The sequence below is a fragment of the Hordeum vulgare genome, chromosome 5H (assembly GCF_904849725.1).
Source record: "Hordeum vulgare subsp. vulgare chromosome 5H, MorexV3_pseudomolecules_assembly, whole genome shotgun sequence".
NCBI lineage: Eukaryota > Viridiplantae > Streptophyta > Magnoliopsida > Poales > Poaceae > Hordeum > Hordeum vulgare.
In genome coordinates this window covers 329,624,677-329,643,064 of record NC_058522.1, presented here as the reverse complement: position 1 = coordinate 329,643,064, position 18,388 = coordinate 329,624,677, and the positions used below count along the sequence as shown (strand labels likewise).

At 44.9% G+C, this 18,388-nt stretch overlaps 2 protein-coding genes and 1 non-coding gene across 3 annotated transcripts; 2 read left to right on the top strand and 1 right to left on the bottom strand.

Moving 5' to 3' along the window:
• The first annotated feature begins 227 nt into the window (after positions 1–227).
• On the top strand, positions 228–9,059 carry LOC123399897 (kelch-like protein 15). Its single transcript, XM_045094281.1, has 11 exons — positions 228–361; positions 1,736–1,901; positions 2,147–2,328; positions 2,414–3,319; positions 3,450–3,506; positions 3,768–4,125; positions 4,217–4,416; positions 7,332–7,408; positions 7,944–8,045; positions 8,280–8,475; positions 8,710–9,059. The coding sequence occupies exons 2-11, from the start codon at positions 1,745–1,747 to the stop codon at positions 8,797–8,799; spliced, it is 2,325 nt and encodes a 774-aa protein (XP_044950216.1). The 5' UTR covers positions 228–361; positions 1,736–1,744; the 3' UTR covers positions 8,800–9,059.
• A 278-nt stretch (positions 9,060–9,337) lies between these two features.
• Positions 9,338–12,996, top strand: LOC123399898. The gene is made up of 3 exons (XM_045094282.1): positions 9,338–10,204; positions 12,215–12,292; positions 12,688–12,996. The coding sequence occupies exons 1-2, from the start codon at positions 9,404–9,406 to the stop codon at positions 12,257–12,259; spliced, it is 846 nt and encodes a 281-aa protein (XP_044950217.1). The 5' UTR covers positions 9,338–9,403; the 3' UTR covers positions 12,260–12,292; positions 12,688–12,996.
• A 4,833-nt stretch (positions 12,997–17,829) lies between these two features.
• LOC123400482 lies at positions 17,830–17,937 on the bottom strand. Its single transcript, XR_006610742.1, has one exon. It is a non-coding gene; the product is annotated as a U6 spliceosomal RNA (small nuclear RNA).
• Between the last annotated feature and the right edge of the window lie 451 nt (positions 17,938–18,388).

The window sequence follows — 18,388 nt, the reverse complement described above, 5'->3', positions numbered from 1 at the left end:
CCTTGCCTCTTTCCTCCTTTCCTTGGCCGTGTAATAAACCAGACCAGACTACTCGTCGAGAGGAAAAAAGAAGACAGACAGAGAAGAGAGAGAGACCCGGCGAGGACGGACGGAGGGGAGGGGAGGGGAGGGGAGTAAAAAGGAATCCGTTTTTCTTTTCCTTTCCTTTCCTATCCACCACCATTTGCACTGCACCAGCACACCCTCTTCATTTCATCTCCCGTCCCCTCAATAAACCCTCCTCTTCCCCTCCCCTCCCCTCCGCTCACACAATCCCCTCCTCCCCAAGAAACCCCTAAGCAACCAGCCCTCCTCGCCGCCGATCACCGCCGGACGGGACCTCCCTCCCGCCGATTCCTCGGTAAAATCACCGCCTCCTCCTCCTCCTCCTCCTCTCCCTCTCTCTCTCTCTCTCTCTCTCTCTTACCCACGCTGCAATTAAACGACCTAGCGCTCGCTCTCGCCCGCAAAGCAACGTCGCACCGTGCCCACGAGACGCCTCTCTCCGCACCAACCGCTTCCGATCGTGCTTCTTCTCCACCCACCCGCCCTCAACTGCTTCCCAACGCGCCGCTCTTGCCCCTGCCTCTGCTTGGTGGCGTTGGGAGGGGATGGCCGGGGCTCGTCTTCCGATCTTCCACGCAAACCAACGGGACAGCGCAATGTAGGATCCAAGCAGGGGAATTAGGGCGCCTGCTCACATTTGCATCAAGCGAGTGATCCCCTAGATTTTCGCCTTTTTTTTCCTATTGTGAATGCTCTGTTACATCCGATTACCCGGTACTGCAGGGTGCCAACTGCAAAAGTTCTCCCTTCCCTGTGTTATCATGACTGTGCTTGCCCTGTTGCTGGCTCCTTCTGCCGCTACTACTTGTTTGATTCCGTCATTAACTGTGCCATGCGATCTCAGGTGTAACTGAGTTTTAGTGTGAGGTGGTATAGGACTGACCAGGGCTTGCGCGCGTAATTATATGACTGACCAGGGCTCGTTTCCTCCTTTTCAAAAAAAAAAAAACATGTTTGATTACCCAAATACCACATAGTGCCAACTGCAAAGCTTCTCACTTTGGACTGTGCTTGCCCCTGTTGCTGGCTTCTTCTCCTGCCAGTACTACTTTTAACTTGTTTGGTTCCATCATTAATTTTGACTGCCATGCACTCTCAGGTGTAAGTGAGTTTTACTATGAGGTGATATACGGGCTTGCAGTAATTATGTCTAGCCAGTGTACTCAGATGTTGAATTGCCTACATGTTTGGTTGTTCAGTTCCCTTTATTGCTGTCTCTCTCTCTATATATATATCCTTTTTGTAAGTTTGAGGCTTCAAAGGGGAAGGTATTATTGAAAGTGCATGCATTTTCTTCGAATCATCGCGTGTTCTCAACGTACAATGTACTTGTGTAGTTTCTCATGTGCCAATACTTCTTTTCTTACTAAAAATGGTGCCAAATAGTAGGTTCTTTGTATGAGGATGAAATTTTTGCATGCACATAGGGGATTCACTTTGATTCCATATGATACACTAACTAACAGTCATGCCTAAACAACTTGCTTCATATCAATGCGTAAACAATATTCAGTGAACCTTCATACAACTAATTAAGTATAGTAAAATGGTGAGACGGTGTTAGTTGATTTGTGCATCGTGCTTTCATCTCTACGAAATGTTCATGACCGAACAACTTCGTCGCTTCATTCGCGCTGCACTTTGTTTAATCATTTCCACTTGTTCTCAGCTTAATGCAATGGTCAAGAAGAAGTCTTCATGGAGCCAGGTTGTGACTGGAAGGCCGACAAACCTCTTTGTTACTGCAAGAAATCTTCCAGTGCAGGATCTTGGGGCTGTAATTTTCGGCTGCACAAACAATACTATTGCTGAGTGCCACTCGCGCCAACTTTTTGGTACGCTATATTTCTTAATCATAGAGTTGTTGTTTTTTGACGAATCATAGTTTTCTTGTTATAAACCCATTCATTCATACAAAGAAGTGACCTCTCCATTCTTTTAGAGCGTGTGCTTTCTCCATTTGATGCATCTATGATATCTTGTGCTACAAATTCTTTTTTCATGCTTCTTAAAGAACAGAATTCAGATGTCTGAAATCAGTTCGTTGAATCATGCACTAACTTATACTCCTACATGTCAGGCTTGCCAAAAACACATCTCTCATATGTACACAACATCAAGGAAGGGCTACCTCTATTCCTGTTCAATTATGATGATCGCAGATTGCATGGCATTTATGAAGCTGCAAGCAATGGCAAATTTTGCCCTGAATCAAATGCATGGACAAATAATGGCTACGAAAAGACAAGCTATCCTGCTCAGGTATCATCCTTAACCCATGTATTCTAGCTTGCTCAACCTCGATAAAATGACTCAAAGGGCACATTGTATTCTTCCAATTATCTAGGTTGCAATGCGGGTAAGAGTGTGGTGTTTTCCACTAGAAGAGAGTAAATTCAGGAATGCTATTATAGGCAATTATTACCAGAAGATGCCCACTGTCTATGGCCAGAAGCCTCACTTCTTCCGATTTGAATTGGATCATGCTCAAACACGTGCTTTGATGGCTATGTTTACTCCTTCGCCTTCCCCCAGCAAGTTCTGGATGCCGCCTGCTTCACAACCAGGAGCTGAGCATGTGAGAGAACCAACACCACCTCCTGTGTGGGTACAAAAATTTGAGGGTAACAATGAGCTCCAGGCAGAAAAGGTTTTAGTGTCATATGCAGATGCGGTAAAGCAAAGCAAGTTTGAGGTTGAGGGAGTTGGACCGAGAGATGTGGATGATGGGTGGAACAATGAGCTGAGCAATGAGCTCAAACCAGAAAAGGGTTTAGTGTCATATGCAGACATGGTAAAGCAGAACAAGTTTGAGGTTGAGGGAGTTGGAATGGCAGAAGTGGACAATGGGCATGCCAGCTCAAGCAAAGAATCTTCCAATGGTTTCGATGATCTCGATTGCAAAGAGACACCACCAGAGTGGGAGGATCATGCACTGTTTAGTAAGGGCGTTGAAGTGCAACAGCAGCAACAATCTGCCGAGCAGGAAAATGAGCTTAGCTTCACATTGGTATTAGAGAAGCTAAAGGCTCTATCAGTTCAGCAACTTAGTTCAGAATTTTATGCCAATGGAGCTGGAACTGAAGTCATTGATGCATATGGCTGCAAGGACATGCAAGAAGCTAAAGGTATATTTCTTGAGGGGCACTCTGGTTTGCCGGAGAACTTAGATACCGAAGTCGATCAGCTTGCCTGGGAGCATACCAGTTTTCTACTGCAAGGGTTGGGCTATGAATCCTATTCAGAAGCTAAGGTTAGTTATAACTTATAAAATAGCTACAGGGCTACTACAGTTCTTATTTCTTGTCTATTAATGCAAATACTCCTGCAAACAGCTTCATGTCTATGTATTCAAAATTTCTCACAGTTATTTTGTTTTTCAGTTGATAGATGTGGTTAAAGGGCTGTCCGAACGTATAGAAACCATGGAGAAGAAGCAGGTATCTCAAAATGCTGTAATATCTTCAGATGACTTATATCTGTTATACTGGTTCTTTTGGATCTTAAAGTTTTTGAATCAGTAAGATGATCATATCGTTAGTTCATGGTAGCCTACAAGGTTGTTGTATTTTCAATCTAAGTTTCTTTTTGGTATTTCTGGTGTATAGGATCATATATTTTGTATGTAAATGTTGGGAACTATTACAAAATTCAGCTTATTTAGTGTTCTCTTCCTGATATTTTGATATGCTCAAATGCAGGTTATTTCCAACGAAGAAGTCAGATACCTACAAGGAGTGAATGATAGGTTACTGAAAAGAGTTGTTGAGCTAAAGAACACAGTGAAGAATTTGAATTCGAAAATAGATCCTTTATCTCTAGATGATTCACTAAATCAGTTTGTTGAAGAATGTTTGGGTTCAGAGGATGTCATTTATCTCATTGGTGGTTTCGATGGCATCTCATTTTTGTCATCATTAGACTCCTTCTCACCCTCCTTGGACATACTAACACCTCTGAAACCAATGATTGTTGGGAAGTCCTATACCTCTACTGTCGCATTAGATGGCAAAATATTTGTTCTTGGTGGTGGTGATGGCACTTGCTGGTTTGATACAGGTACTCATTGGTTTCTGTATTTAGCCTCCGATGGCCTGCCTGTTTGCATTTTTTTAGGTCCTAATATATGCATGTATTATTTCTCATGAAGTTGACTGTTATGACCGGCAACGTGATGACTGGACCCCATGCCCAGCACTGATTCATGGAAAGGGGAGCCTCGCTGGAGTTGGCTTGCACGGAAAAATTTATGCATTTGGAGGTGGAGATGGCATTGGCTGTTTCTCTGACATGGAGGTGTTTGATCCTGCCCAGGGAAAGTGGACAAAGAGTCAGCCTATGCTAGAAAAGGTACAATTACATACGTTTTCAACATGTCATCCTCAACTTACCTTCATTGCAGAATGAGTTAAGCAAGTCTGGTATTTGTTGTATATGCTGCAGATCAGGAAAATTACTACTACTCCGTCCCATAATGTAGGATGTTTCTTGACACGTGTCAGAAAACGTCTTACATTATGGGACATAAGGAGTAGTTATGAACGAGTACTACACTGTAAAGAGAAAAAGTTGTGGGGTTTACAGAACAACTAGTTATGAATGAGTGTCGTGGTATTTCCGGGACAGATGCCATGGGGTGGCTTAACTCGTGGTTTGGGGCCGATGGGCGTCGACGGCGTCTGGGAATGGGTGTAGGCGCAACACACATGATGCCAGTTTACCCAGGTTCAGGGCCCTCCGGTGAGGTGAAACCCCTAATCCTGCCTGTGTGACTATATGGGAATCACAATACAAAGGTTTGCTCCTTGAGCTGTTCGTGAGGAGGGAGACGAAGCTCTGGCTTCCGGTCTCGCTGCCTCGGTGTTGTTCTAAGTGTGTGTGTGTCTCTCTCTGTGTACGTATTCAGCCTCCGAAGGTGCCTCTCTCGGTGGGCTGAGGTGAGGCTTTATAGTGTAGCCACGGGGTACAGTGGTAACGGTAGGATAGGAGGTGGGGCCGGCTGCGGGGCCCACCTGCTGTTGAGTCTTGTCGCGAGGCCCACTGGTCGTGTGCATCAGCGGCCGGCTCGCCGAGCCGTCAGGGCGCAGGCGAGGGGGGGGGGGGGGGACGTGGCTACAGGACCGTCTCGCCTGGTCGGGGTCGGTAGTGATGGGGGCCCTGTAGCCTCGCTGACCCTCCCATCATCACGCTGCAGTAGGGCCGAACATGTCAGCGCGTACTGCTGCTGCGGTAGACTCTGATCATTCGTCTTGTCTTGTCTGCGTACGATGGTACAGCCGGATGGGACGGGAGCGGGCTGTCCGGCTGGCGGCAGGCCAGCTGGCCGGCGGAGCCCCGTCAGGTAGCCGGGGACGCGTCGGATAAGTGGCCGGCTGGCGTCATGTACGGGCCAAAGGGGCCGGCTATCGCCAGCCGACCGGACTTGTGTTGGCCGGATGGGCCGGCTATCGCCAGCCGGCCTGGGGGGGGGGGGTGCAAATGTCTTGGAGACGGCTAATCTCCGCTCTTGGTATACCCAGGGGTACTATCCTCGTCAATGAGTATGAGTAGCCTACTGATAAATTAGTTGCTCCATTTTCAATCCAAAGACGAGATAGTACCAACTTTTATCTCTTCATTTTTTATGCAAGCATGAGAACCATGAAATCCTAAGCGGTTACAGATAAGAACATCCATGTCGGAGAATGGCTCATACGATATGGAAAAAGTAACTCTTCGATCTATATGTGATGGTCTCTGTTACAGTATATGTGGATTGCACTAGCCCTTTCCATCAGTTTGGACTTTTGGTTGCATTGGCTAGTGCATGAAGCTTAACATGGTATGAAAGCTAAGGTCTTGAGTTCAGGTCCTGGCTTTCGCAATTTATTTAAAAAATTGCTGGTAGCCCCCTTTGTGTCCCTTCCCATCAGTTCAGACTTTTGGTTGCATTGGCTAGTGCATGAAGCTCTCCTCTGTTGTTGCTGGGTATTTTTCCTACTTCTAGTCAGCCAGCTCCTGTGGAACCGCACCTTTGTTTTAGTGTGCATGTTAAAAAGGAGGATTAGCATAGGTCTTGAGTTCAAGTCTTGGCTTTCGCAATTTATGCTTTCGCAATTTATTTAAAAAATTGCTAGTAACCCTCTTTGTGTCCACGTAGAGGCCTCTTGAGTCATACATGAGTTTTGTACGCCGTCGCTCTCTTCCGGTTGCACATGTTGACTTGTCTTTCCATCACACGTGGGAGGGGGTGTTACAGTATATGTGGATTGTACTACCCCGTTCCATCAGTTCGGACTTTTGATTGCATTGGCTAGTGCATGAAGCTTAACAGTCCCCTCTGTTATTGCTGGGTATTTTTCCTACTAGTCAGCCAGCTCCTGGGGAACCACACCTTTGTTTCACTGTGCATGTTAAAAAGGAGGATTAGCATAAGTTGGTTTTCAGCGGTTTGCTCTTGCTTGAATTACCATAAGTTGGCCTAACATTGTTCCATGTTATCCCAAAGTTGTAGATTTCTCCACCATAACCTCCGCACCACTGCCTAATATCCACAACAATGTCTTCTACATACTCGATGGCTCCTTCTCCCACGAGTGGCGGAGCAATGGGGTGGCCAGGGTGGTCCCCGGCCCACCCTGGATTTAGGAATCAGCCTTAATACTATAGTAAAATAGATAGAATAAACAAATAAAAATATATCTTTATGAGTGTATGCACTGTTGGCCCACCCTGGCCCTGTGGGCTGGGTCCGCCACTCGCCACGAGGATCACCAGAAATACCATGCTAGTTTTGGCTTTAACTGGATGGGGTCAGGGTTAAGTCTTCTGTAAGGAAAGAAGCAGGGGTTCCGCTAATCACTACAGATGTATGGAATTTAGAAGTTTGCCCTGCTTAAGCAGGGAGACAGTTTCTTATTCATGTGAACAAATGAACAGAATGTGTTTATGGATTATGAACATAAATAACTTCTAGGTGTTGGTCTCCATTGATTATTTGCATTAAATTTAGAAAAATTACTTTCTGTTGACTAGTGAAACTTGTTAGTATCTTTTACTTTGTAAAATGCATCTAAAGCCGGCATCAAGGAGGACCATTTCATGGAAAGATAATGAATGTCCTGATGCAAAAGTGCGTACTTCTGTAGTACTCTGTATAATTGTTCTTTCTCTATTTGCTATTTATGTTTTTTACTCATGTCCATATAATGATATATTCTAGCCTATAAACCTCTATGATGTGATGATTGCTTTTGTCTGAACAATCTGTGCTGCTTGGTTTTCAGCGCTTTTCTCTAGCTGGTGCGGAACTTAATGGCGCGATTTATGCAGTTGGCGGTTTCAATGGTGTTCGATATCTGAGGTGATATATTTTCACCACTTGTACTTATTTTGACAAGTTTCAGTTACAAGCTGATTTAGTTACTATCAACCGAGCAAAAGTAAGTAGTTTAGTGCAGCAATGCAACCTGCAAAGGTCTTAGAGCATTTAACATAACTCATGGCTTAGTGCATATTACTTTGTTGATCCCCTTTTCGAGCAACAGAGAAACACTCTCCTTGTATTGAAGCAGTATGTAGGTCTGTAACCAACTGAGTAATTGCACGGTATTCATTAGCCTATTTTCCTTATGGCTTACATGACAATGAACTTATTATTTCTTCAAAGTGAGAATGAAAGTTTTCCATTTTGCTAATGCTATGATGTCTTATTTTCCTTATAGCTTACGTGACAATAAACTTATTATTTCTTCAAGGTGAGAATTGTATGTTTTCCATTTTGCTAATGCTATGATGTCCTATTTTCCTTATGGCTTACGTGACAATGAACTTATTATTTCTTCAAAGTGAGAATTGTATGTTTTCCGTTTTGCTAATGCTATGATGTTTGTTACCAGCTCTGCTGAGAGACTTGATCCTAGGGAGCCTAACTGGAAAATGCTCCCAGCAATGAGTACAGTAAGAGGTTGTCATACGGTGGCAGTGCTTGATGATAAGATGTAAGTATGTACATTTTATCTTACAAATCAGGACGCCCCACTAAAAATTGTAGAATGTGGACATCTAATTAAGTCTCTGGTGTAGCTCATCATGGCAAAAACCACTGGGATCAGCTTAAATTTTGTACAATGTCGGCCATCTAATCTGAAAACTTTTGTTTTACTGACTCTTGTTACAACCGAAAACAGCATAGATGCCCATCATGGTGCTTAACAATGTTGTGTTTCTTTCAGATATGCAATGGGTGGTTATGATGCTGATGCTGGAGCAATGGTGTCCACCGTTGAGTTATATGAGCCAAGAATGCCGTCATGGGTGACTGTCGAACCAATGAACTACACCAGAGGGTACCACTCTTCAGCTGTGCTCGGTGGCTCGATATTCACGCTGGGTGGGGTCAAAGGTGAAGCAGATACAATCTTGGATGTGGTAGGTAGCTACCCCCAGATGCAATTTCTTGCCATGTCCATGCAATTTTCCTCCAAGCACCATACGACTAACATCCAAGCTATACTACTGCCTAGATTACCCTTCAGTTTCAGCCGTTTTATCACTCGATTCTCTCACTCGATTCTCTCGCTGTTTGATGTGTAGTTTCTCAGAAAAATTGCTCTGATCAACTGTTGAAACCTTTTTTTTTGTGTGTGTTGGATGGACTGTCAGGTGGAGCGCTACAAGGAAGGCTGTGGTTGGGTGAACACAGGGATGAAGTCAATCGGCAGAAGATGCTACTGCTCTGCCATTGTTCTCTGACCGACCGGTACCTAAGTATCTATCTAAGCTGCTGCTGATGATGATGAGTGAACTGCAAAGCAGACTGTTAAGACCCTGGGGCCTCTTTGTCTTTGTCTTTGTCTGAATTCAGAAGCCGGTGTCTCATGAACCGAGAAAACCGTCGTCGGCTGTCCAGTTTCTCGTTTCTTGTTTTTTCTGGATCTTAATTCACAATGCAGCACACATCTGATTCGAAACTGAGCTGAAATCCGAAAAGGGACACGAACTATATGGACGAAGATTTGATTTGTTGCGGTATGCTTTTATGATGGTTTTTCGCTGTCGTTTGCCTTCCTGTTGTTTGCTGAAGCGACTTCAGGGCACCAGACACAGCAAGAGGACACCAGAGTTTAGACTCAGGCCCCACTCGATCCTTGGTTTTCAAAAAATTCTGTGAAGATGGCTTCAAAAGATCTTTTATTTGCCATATTTTATGCACTTTTTATATTAAAAAAAACGTAGATTTATACTACCAGAACTGTAGAAGTAGGGCAATATGGTGTGCAGAAAGCGGTTGTTGAGCTAGTAGAATAGAAGAGGACGCGACCTTTACACGTCCCCATCGATCCCACCAGACCCACCGATGGCCGTCGGCGAGGAGGTCAAGCTCTCCATCTCCGGCGCGGCCCTCGCGGCGCTCCTCCACCGCTGCGGGGCCGCCGCGGGTGACTGCGACGGCCTCCTCTTCGGCCGCGCCCACCGCCCCCCTCCGCCGGCTCCCACCCTTTCCGACTACGACGACCAAGCCCCCGCCGCCCCGTGCCTTTTCATCTCCATCTCCGGCCACTCCTCCCTCTCCCACCCCTGCTCCCTCTCAGATCCCCTCGGCCGCCCCCACCCGCCGCCGCCCTCCTCCCCTTGCCCTCTCGGCTTCTTCTCGTCCCGCCGCCGCGCCCCTCTCCGTGCCTCCATGCGCGAGCTCGCCCTCGCCTGCTCCCTGTCCAAAACCCTATCGCCCCTCGCCCACCCGCTCCTCGTCATCCTCGTCTCCCCCAACACTTCCGACGACCTCTCCACCCACTCCTTCGACTACCGCGCTTTCCTCCTCCTCGGATCCCGCTTCGTCCCGACCTCGTTCGCCGTCGTCAACGTCGGCCCCGGCTTCCGGGATCAGTACCACTCCTTCGCCCCGGAGTCGTCCTTCCCGTTGCTCACTCAGCCGTCGCCGCCGGCGGCGCCCGAAGCAGAGGATGCTTACAGCATCGGAGAGCAGAAGAAGGTGGATGCGATGGTGGACGGGTTTGGGCTAGGGAGGCTGCAAGAGCTCGTGGGTGCTGTGGCCGGGCAGGCCGCGGGGATGGATAGCATGTATGCCGGGATGCTCCAGAGGATGGAGAAGCTCGCCAGGGAGGTGGAGAAGAGCAATCACCGCGTGCTCGACCAGGTTGTCTTCTCATCCTGCCTATGATGCTCTTCTTAGAGTTATTCCATGCAGAATGCATTTACGAGTTATTGCGGAAACCATCTAGTGGTTGAATGGTGCATGATGGAGTAGTCAGGAACTCGGTATATTTGGTTTGGAGCTACATCTTGCAAAGTTTTAATTGAAAATGATCAGCTCGGAGCAACGGTGACTATTATTCATGAATAATTGCATAGTTTGGCAAGAAACATTTCCTTATGCTAGGGTGATAGTTATTCATGTCTACGCACAGTAGTGTGTAGAGAACTAGCCATTCTGGTCAAGATTTGATTCTCCTCCGCTACAACAGGTTCACTCGTGTAGATTATGCATGGGGTATGAAGTTGCCTTTCCTTTCAAGAGTGCATTGTTTATGCTTAATTGGTTGTCAGCACTCATGAAACAGCTTTCAAGAGTAATTTTTACGTAATCGTATGCCACAGTTGCACTCATGGAAGTATATAAATACATGTTCAGTCCCAAATCCAAAAAAGTCTCGCCATCATTCCCTCAGTCTATCTCCTTCAACCTTCTCTATGCAACTAATCTGCCTCCACCAAGATGTCTTATCCATGAGCTAAAATATGAACTATAAAAGTCCCAGCAAAATGGCTTGCAGTGCCAATTGGAATCTGTGCCTAGAGCTGCTCTTGTTCAAGGCAAGAAAAGGCGGAACATACTGAGTTATGCCTAGACCTTTTTCTTGTGAAAATAAAATTTTGAACACACCATGTTGGTGAGCCGTATGTAGATTTGAGATTTAGTTGGCCTAAAGGAGGAAGAGAAGGTCGGTGCCACATTTTAAATGTATTGATCACCCATCATGGTATAACTGTTCTATATCTTTAGAAAGAAGAGAGAGAATCTCACTAAATATACTGAGAAAAAAGTTTAATTTCCTATGAAAATGCAAACCAGATAAGGCTTTCAACAAAGATAATTCTATTTGTGGTGGAAAATAATAATGAGAATACAAATCTGAAAAGCCTTTACAAAACCGAAGAGTAAAATCAAGAAAGCTGAAATACTATCAGTGTACCATGCGCACTTTTCATATTTAGCTAGCAAACTCACACCCAAAGAGAATATGTGCGTGCATATTCAGAAACATATCATGGCTTTGCCCTCACATGCCATGTGGTGCTCATACACACGGAAAGCCAATTATAAACCGTTAGAAAATTAAATAGCTGAGCCGTGTGTGGTACTAATTGATTGCTCGAATCAACATGGGAACCTGCTAGTTACTACCCGGGGCTTTAGTCCAAGTCAAGTGACAAAGCGAAGCGTCGCAAGGGGCATACCCATGCCGCATAAGCTTAGTTCTCTGTGCATGGCGTCACACCACCTGGCCTGCCTCCGCCTGGCGCCTGTGCTGCTGCATAGTGTTGTGTGCTGGCTAGGCCCAGTTAATACAGACTGCATACGGCATATCTGGGGCCCAGGGTGGCCGGCCCCTTGCCCAATCCAGGCTGGGCCTGTATAACGGCACGTTGAATGCTCTGAGAAAGCCGAAGGTAAGAAATCCTTGGCCTCTCTGGATCTGCACCCAAACATTTGGTGGATAGGCTAGCAAAAACAATTCTGGGTCGAGAGCTAGTTCAGGCCTCAAGCCTAAGTATCCAAAGGAATGAGAAAATTATGGGACAGTGACATGTCGTCAGTTTGGAAAAGGCACTACGGATCTTACTTGGTGGTGGGACCCAGTACTAGAGGTGCAGGCGAGGTTTACCATTGAGCAGAAAAATGGGAATTTAGCCTCGCTAAGGTGGTGGTCTTTCGTGGTGTGAAGTCTTAAAAACTACCATAAGTGCATGATCTTTCATATGGGATGTTGGAATGCCTTCTCTTTGAAAAATCAATCCTCTGTTGCGTCAAAAAGTTTAAGCCTTCGTAAAGGGGAAGTTTGTGGATTTGGCATTTGAGTAGTTGCCACTGAATGTGTGTGCTCTATTATTGATCGTCTTGTCATTTGTCCATGTGATTCTGTAGGAAAAGCGGAACCTGGTGCTGAGGTCCAAGACAGCAGGACTGTAATAAAAGACCGAAGCTTCTTTCGGTCTCAGCAAGGTATAGCCTGAATTGGGACTCTAAAACTTGTTTCAATGTCTCCTCTCGTGAGGGTTATTGCTTAGTTCACTCTCTTGTTATGACCTACTTCTGTTACAGTAGTTGACTCATTCTGCTCTGGAGACGTACATATTCTAGGGTGACTAATTGATGATCTTGCTTACACTAGCTTGTTCAGTTGGTGCAAGAGGCATTATCGATTGCGTCAAAGCTTGGTACATTTAAAATTGCACTGTCTTGAGATTCCAGCGCATTTCATAGTGTGCTTTTTTGCAACTATTTGGTACTTCGGGTTCGCAAGGAGCAACTCTCGTCCTGATGTACTTAAACCTGAAATGTTGCTATGTTATCAACCAGCCTATGTTGACTTGTGTTTAACCTAACTCTCTCTGCAGTGTGTATATGCTCCGGAATATCGGAGCAGCGTGTCTCCGGTTAGGGATTGATTCGTGCATTGCACGGCAGTAGTTAATCCATTGGAGTGATGGCTCTCTAGGTGGTGTGCTCCATGGTTGGAGTTGGGAGGACGGCTTGCCGTTCAGAAACCGATGGTGCTGGCAAAGTGCAGCGTTGAGTCATGGTCGTCGTTGCCCTGCTTCTCCTATTCGTTTCTCTTGTGATTGAGCAGACTGAGTTGTAGTTTTTCTTCAGACGCAGCGTGACAACATTTATGCTATGGAGAGAATGATTTGTTATGGTGATTACGATTTGTTGAGTTTTTTCTTTGAACTGATGATCTGTTGAGTGTTGGTTTGTCTCCACCGTTTCCTTCTTCAGAGGGGGACGTCAAGTCAGGTACGTAATTGATGGTGATAATTATTTTTTTGCGGGAATTGATGGCGATAATGACGTGGTGGTCTCCTTCACCGGCAACCTCACTCAGCGTTTTAAGCACACTTGTGAATTGGATTGAGAGAGGGTCGATGTAAAAAATGACCCTCTATCCAGTGTCTTATACTCCCTCCGTCCCAGATTTATCTAGATATAAATGTGTTTAGTCATGTTTTAATTTTTGATACATCTATTTTTAAACAAACCTAAGACAAGAATTTTGGGAGGGAGGAAGTATTTAGCAACAGACGTACGGCCCAGTTCTTTTCACCCTGGATTCTAGAGAATCAGGATTATGGAAAATTCTCCCAGAATCTGCTTCTCCCAGAATCTGTGATCGAGTTCTTTTCAGAGATTGTAGTTTGAGATTTTGAAAAGTGTTGTCTGTTGAAATGTCTGTACTGCCCTTAGATAGAAGTTGTTTGCTGAATTGTTAACACTCTGTTGTTTCTAACAGTGACGAAAGTGTATTTTACGAATGGCATAAAAATTGCTAAATATTACAATGGGTGTATAGTTTTGTTCATGACGGCAAGTGCATAAACTAAAAAAAGACAATACTCTCAAGGTACAAGACTAGCAGCAATCGCCTCACGTGTTGCGTTCATGGTACCATCATCTTCTGGTGGTAGAGCGTACCATCATCTTCTGATGGTAGAGCGTTGGCACCTGTAAACGGCAATAGAGGTTGCACGTATGCATCATTGTCAAACTTGTCGAAATGCTCATCACGTAACTTGCTATCACGGATCCAATTGTGGAGACACATGCATGCAGTGACAATCATTTTTTGGGTCTCCGGTTTGTACCGAGGTATGCCTTCGAGAATTCGTCATTTCATCTTCAGAACACCAAATGTTCTTTCGATGACATTTCGCAAAGAAGAATGTCGATGGTTGAATGTCTCATATCTCCCAACTGGTTGGTGTTGTTGGAAATCTGGTACATGGTATTGTTGCCCTTTGTATGGTGCTAGATAACCAACCTTGTTTGGATATCCGGAGTCGACAAGATAATATTTATCTACAGTAGGACATCAACATAAGACATTATAAATTTATAGCATACCATGTATATTACTATATGGGCACATGAGAGAGATTACCTGTGGGGGGTTGTGGAAAGTGATCATAACGAACTATGGCATCGCTCCATACACGTGTGTCATGAACAGATCCGGGCCATCTGGGAACAACAAACGTGAACCTCATATCAAAATCACACACTGCCATAACATTTTCACTTGTGTAACCTTTTCTATTCCTGTGTTGGGGCTCCAACTCTTTGGGCACAATTACCTTGATGTGTGTTCCATCAATGGCTCCAATAGCATGTTGAAAATGAGGCCAAAACTTTGTTTTTGTAAGTACTGGGTGCGGTTCAGAGAAAGTTGAATCAATTGGTCTAATGTAATCGCCAGCCATGCGGTCTACACACTTCAAAACCTCGTGAAATTTTTTGTTAATGACTGAACGACTATGTGCAAACCGATCCGCGACATTATTAGTGGTTTGACATGTACCGACAGTCCATAAAAATTATGCCAATGCCTCTTTTGATGATATGTTGGAAGTTGGCTCAAGCCCATAGCTCTGAACTAGCAGATCATGCAATGTGCGAAACACTGACCTCCTCATTCTAAACATCGCATAGAAAGTTTTTGCATCTTTCTCCTTCTCTTCTACCCATTGGAGGCCTGTAAAAAGATGTAACTTTCTTGGTGCATACGGTAGTGTCATACTTGACGACGCTACATCCATAGCAAATGCAACCATTGCCGCCTCAAATTCTTTATCATCTTGTTTCTTTTTGGCAATCTTTTTGGAAATATCCATCTGCCAGAACAACATGCACAAAATATAATATTAGATACAACACAATTCATATCAGGTTCACAACAGTGTCAATAAATAGCTTAAATCACAATAGTACATGTTGAAAGCAAATAGCATTACAAGCAAATAGTCTGCTTCATGAGTCGTGAAAGGAAATAACGGTAAATACAATTCAAACATGTTCTACTTGTTGTTAAGCTGCCACATCCTCTTTATCCATCCAAGCCTCCCAATAGGTTCATGAGCCGTGAAAGAGGAGAAAACATCGCGATATTTCTTTTCCATGAAAAGAAAGGTAGCATAGAAATGCTCATCACTTCCTGGTTTTGCACCATCCGCTTCCACCATGGTCATCATGTGTTGAATCTCTTATCTTGTTTGATCCACACTCTCCTCTGGCTCCCTCTTCTCCCTTGCCCTCTCCTGTGCCTCCCTCTTATCCCTTGCACTCTCCTCTGCAACCCTCTTGTCTCTTGCACTAAAGAGATCCACCATGCGTACAAAAGCCTCATTTTTAGCATTCTCACCTGCCCACTTATCATTCATCTTTGGACTTGGCGAGTAAGGAGACGCCCTCTTCTTCCCACTCTTTCCTCGATTTTGAATAGGGGTAACTTGGCAATCCTGACTTTCACACCCTGAGTCATCCTCCAAAATAATTCGGGAGGGATCACCTTGATAAGAGGGAGTTGGCACCCTCGCATGCTCATTTGTGACACAACAATTATCGAAAACCTCTGACATTTTTTCCTCCTCCGCTAGTGGAGCATACCGGAACTTGGCAGCTTCTGGATGTGCCTGTAATCATAAGCCACCACATGTTAATATCAAAGTGAAGCAACATGACTCATTATTTAAAAATGACATGACAAAAACAATACCTTTATCTCCAATGCCCACCACTCATTTGTAGCAGCAATAGTCTTCGTATGCTCATCTCTTCCTAGGCCAGATGCTTGCTGGATCAATGTCTTCCATGTATTGTAGTCGCTCCTACACACACTCCACCTATTTTTGATTTGCCGGGTTGAATAGTTTCTTCCGGAGCGTTCATTGAACTTTTTATGCAAATTAGCTTGTCCTATGTCCGACAAAAAGCTGCCGCTGCGATTATTTCCTCGAACCTCCTCTACGCAAGCAGTCATATAAATTGTATGAGCAGCACTATCCCAATTTGCTTTGGTCTCTTTAACTTTCTCCATCTACCATTATTATTCAACATTACCACATTAGCATTGATAGCAGGAAACATTGACAGCACTATCTAGCACTATCTAGCAATACATTGACAGCAGGAAACATTGACAGCATTGACAGCACTATCCCAAATTGTATAAGCAGCAAATTCATCCATCCATCTAACAAATAAGCATCAAATTCATCCATCCATCTAACAAATAAGCAACAAATCCATCCATCCATCCATCTAACAAATAAGCAACAAATCCATCCATCCATCTAACAAATAAGCAGCAATATATGTCTGTTTACAGGGAAGAAGAACGAAGCTCACAGCGGGGTGGGGCAGACTGCGGGGTGGGCGGGGCGGGGCCTGGCCGGCCGGAGGCGGGGCGGGGCGGGGCCGGCCGGCGGCAGGGCGGGGCGGGGCTGGCCGGCGGCTGGGCGGGGCGGGGCCGGCCTGACGAGCGGGGCGACGGGGCCTGCCGGCGGCGGGGCGACGGGGCCTGCCGGCGGCGGGGCGGGGCGGGGCCGGCCGGCGGCTGGGCGGGGCGGGGCCGGCCTGACGAGCGGGGCGACGGGGCCTGCCGGCGGCGGGGCGGGGGCGGCCTGAGGAGCGTGCGCAGATGCGGCCTGAGGACTGCTCGGTGCAGAGGCGAGGTGTGCAGATGCGGGGCGTTTTGGTTGACTGCTCGGTGGCATTTTGCCTGTAATTACGTGGTACAATAGGGGTATGGTATTAATCCGAAAGGTTTTCTTTTGTGGAACTTGGTAGAATCTTGAGATTGTGGGAGAAACCAGGTTTTTCTCAGATTTTGAATTGCACTGAGATTCTACAGAATCTGATTCAGATTTTGGTAGTTCATTCGAGTTCTTTTGGCTCGGGATTTTCGGGACTGAGATTCTATAGAATCTGCTTAAAAGAACTGGGCCGTAGTAGTAGGGGGAAACTTTTTAAGGAATGGAGGTAGCAGTAAGGCTACATATAGAACTCTTTTTTTGAGTGATTGTTGTACTTGGAACTTCATAATGTTTGGCAACCACATACAAAATGTTTATGAAAATGCAATGGTAACAAAAATGCCTTTTGGAACTCGGACGGTTTCTAAAAAACCCAAAATTCATTAAAATTCATATTTTTACATTTAAATATTTTTTGAAAAAATACAGATATACATGAAGGCATAGCACACGTGTGCGTAAATTTTTAGAACAAAATGCATTCAAATAGGGTCGGTGTAAAAAAAGATAAATATATGGCTTTTTAACACATGATACTATTCATCTCAAAAGTACTTGAATTTGTTCTTTTTACATAGATTGCATCTCAAGGTATTTCATCTTGAATTTTTTTACACACATATACATTTCATCCTTGTATACTTACACATTTTTTTTAATTTTTTTAAATCAGAAATCTTGAATTTTCAATTTTTTAAAAATAAAGGGCTTCATAAAGGCCGAGCTTCAAAAGGCCCTAGTCCAATGCTAACGATTGTACAAAATTACAGGCGATCATCTAAAGCCAACTGGACCTATCTTCAATGAAAATGGTCGTGTACGCAATGAGAAAAACTAACACTTTCGCTCAAGCACTGCTGTTTTTGCAAGAAAATAGAACACGGAAGGGCTTGGATGTAAAGGCAGCAAAGAAATCTAGTTGCCTATATTTGGCCATCACACAAAATCCAAGAAGAAATGGACCAGTTCTCAATTTGTACATGTCATCTTTGGGTGGGGGACATGCTAATCCTCTCTATATCATATCATTTTGATTTTATTAGATGTCCCCGAAGGGACACCATTAGCCTCCGTCTGTTCGCTTATAAATCGGTCAGAATGCGATGTGATACTAAACACTAGGCCCTTTGATTAGCACATCATGCAAGACGCTATTGGAACCACGTACCGGGGCCCGTGCGCTCACTACGCGTCGTTTTATACATTGCATATCGATCGAACGAAGCTGACTTTCCTTTTTTCGGTTAGAAATTCTATGTTTTTAGAGCAACTATAGGAAAGTTTATATCAATCAAGTCGTCATAATATCTATCAATATGATAGTTTTTGTCAAAAAAGCTACTCTATTGAAGTCATCGTCCAACCCTCAATCGTCATAATTTTCTAAGAATGCTTCAAAACATGCGAGCAAGCCTTTATATTTGGCATAAGCATAGGCGGAGGCAGTGGGGAGGTGGTGGAGGCGCTACCCCCCTCCCCCTCATGGATCGACCACCCCCAACAAGTCTCG

Bases quoted from the DNA above. Each gene is read 5' to 3' on its own strand.
- LOC123399897 (XM_045094281.1), top strand. From the start codon at position 1,745: ATGGTCAAGAAGAAGTCTTCATGGAGCCAGGTTGTGACTGGAAGGCCG. The intron at 3,320-3,449 runs GTTAGTTATAAC...TTTGTTTTTCAG, and splicing joins AATCCTATTCAGAAGCTAAG to TTGATAGATGTGGTTAAAGG. The intron at 4,126-4,216 runs GTACTCATTGGT...TTTCTCATGAAG, and splicing joins CACTTGCTGGTTTGATACAG to TTGACTGTTATGACCGGCAA.
- LOC123399898 (XM_045094282.1), top strand. From the start codon at position 9,404: ATGGCCGTCGGCGAGGAGGTCAAGCTCTCCATCTCCGGCGCGGCCCTC. The intron at 10,205-12,214 runs GTTGTCTTCTCA...GTGATTCTGTAG, and splicing joins ATCACCGCGTGCTCGACCAG to GAAAAGCGGAACCTGGTGCT.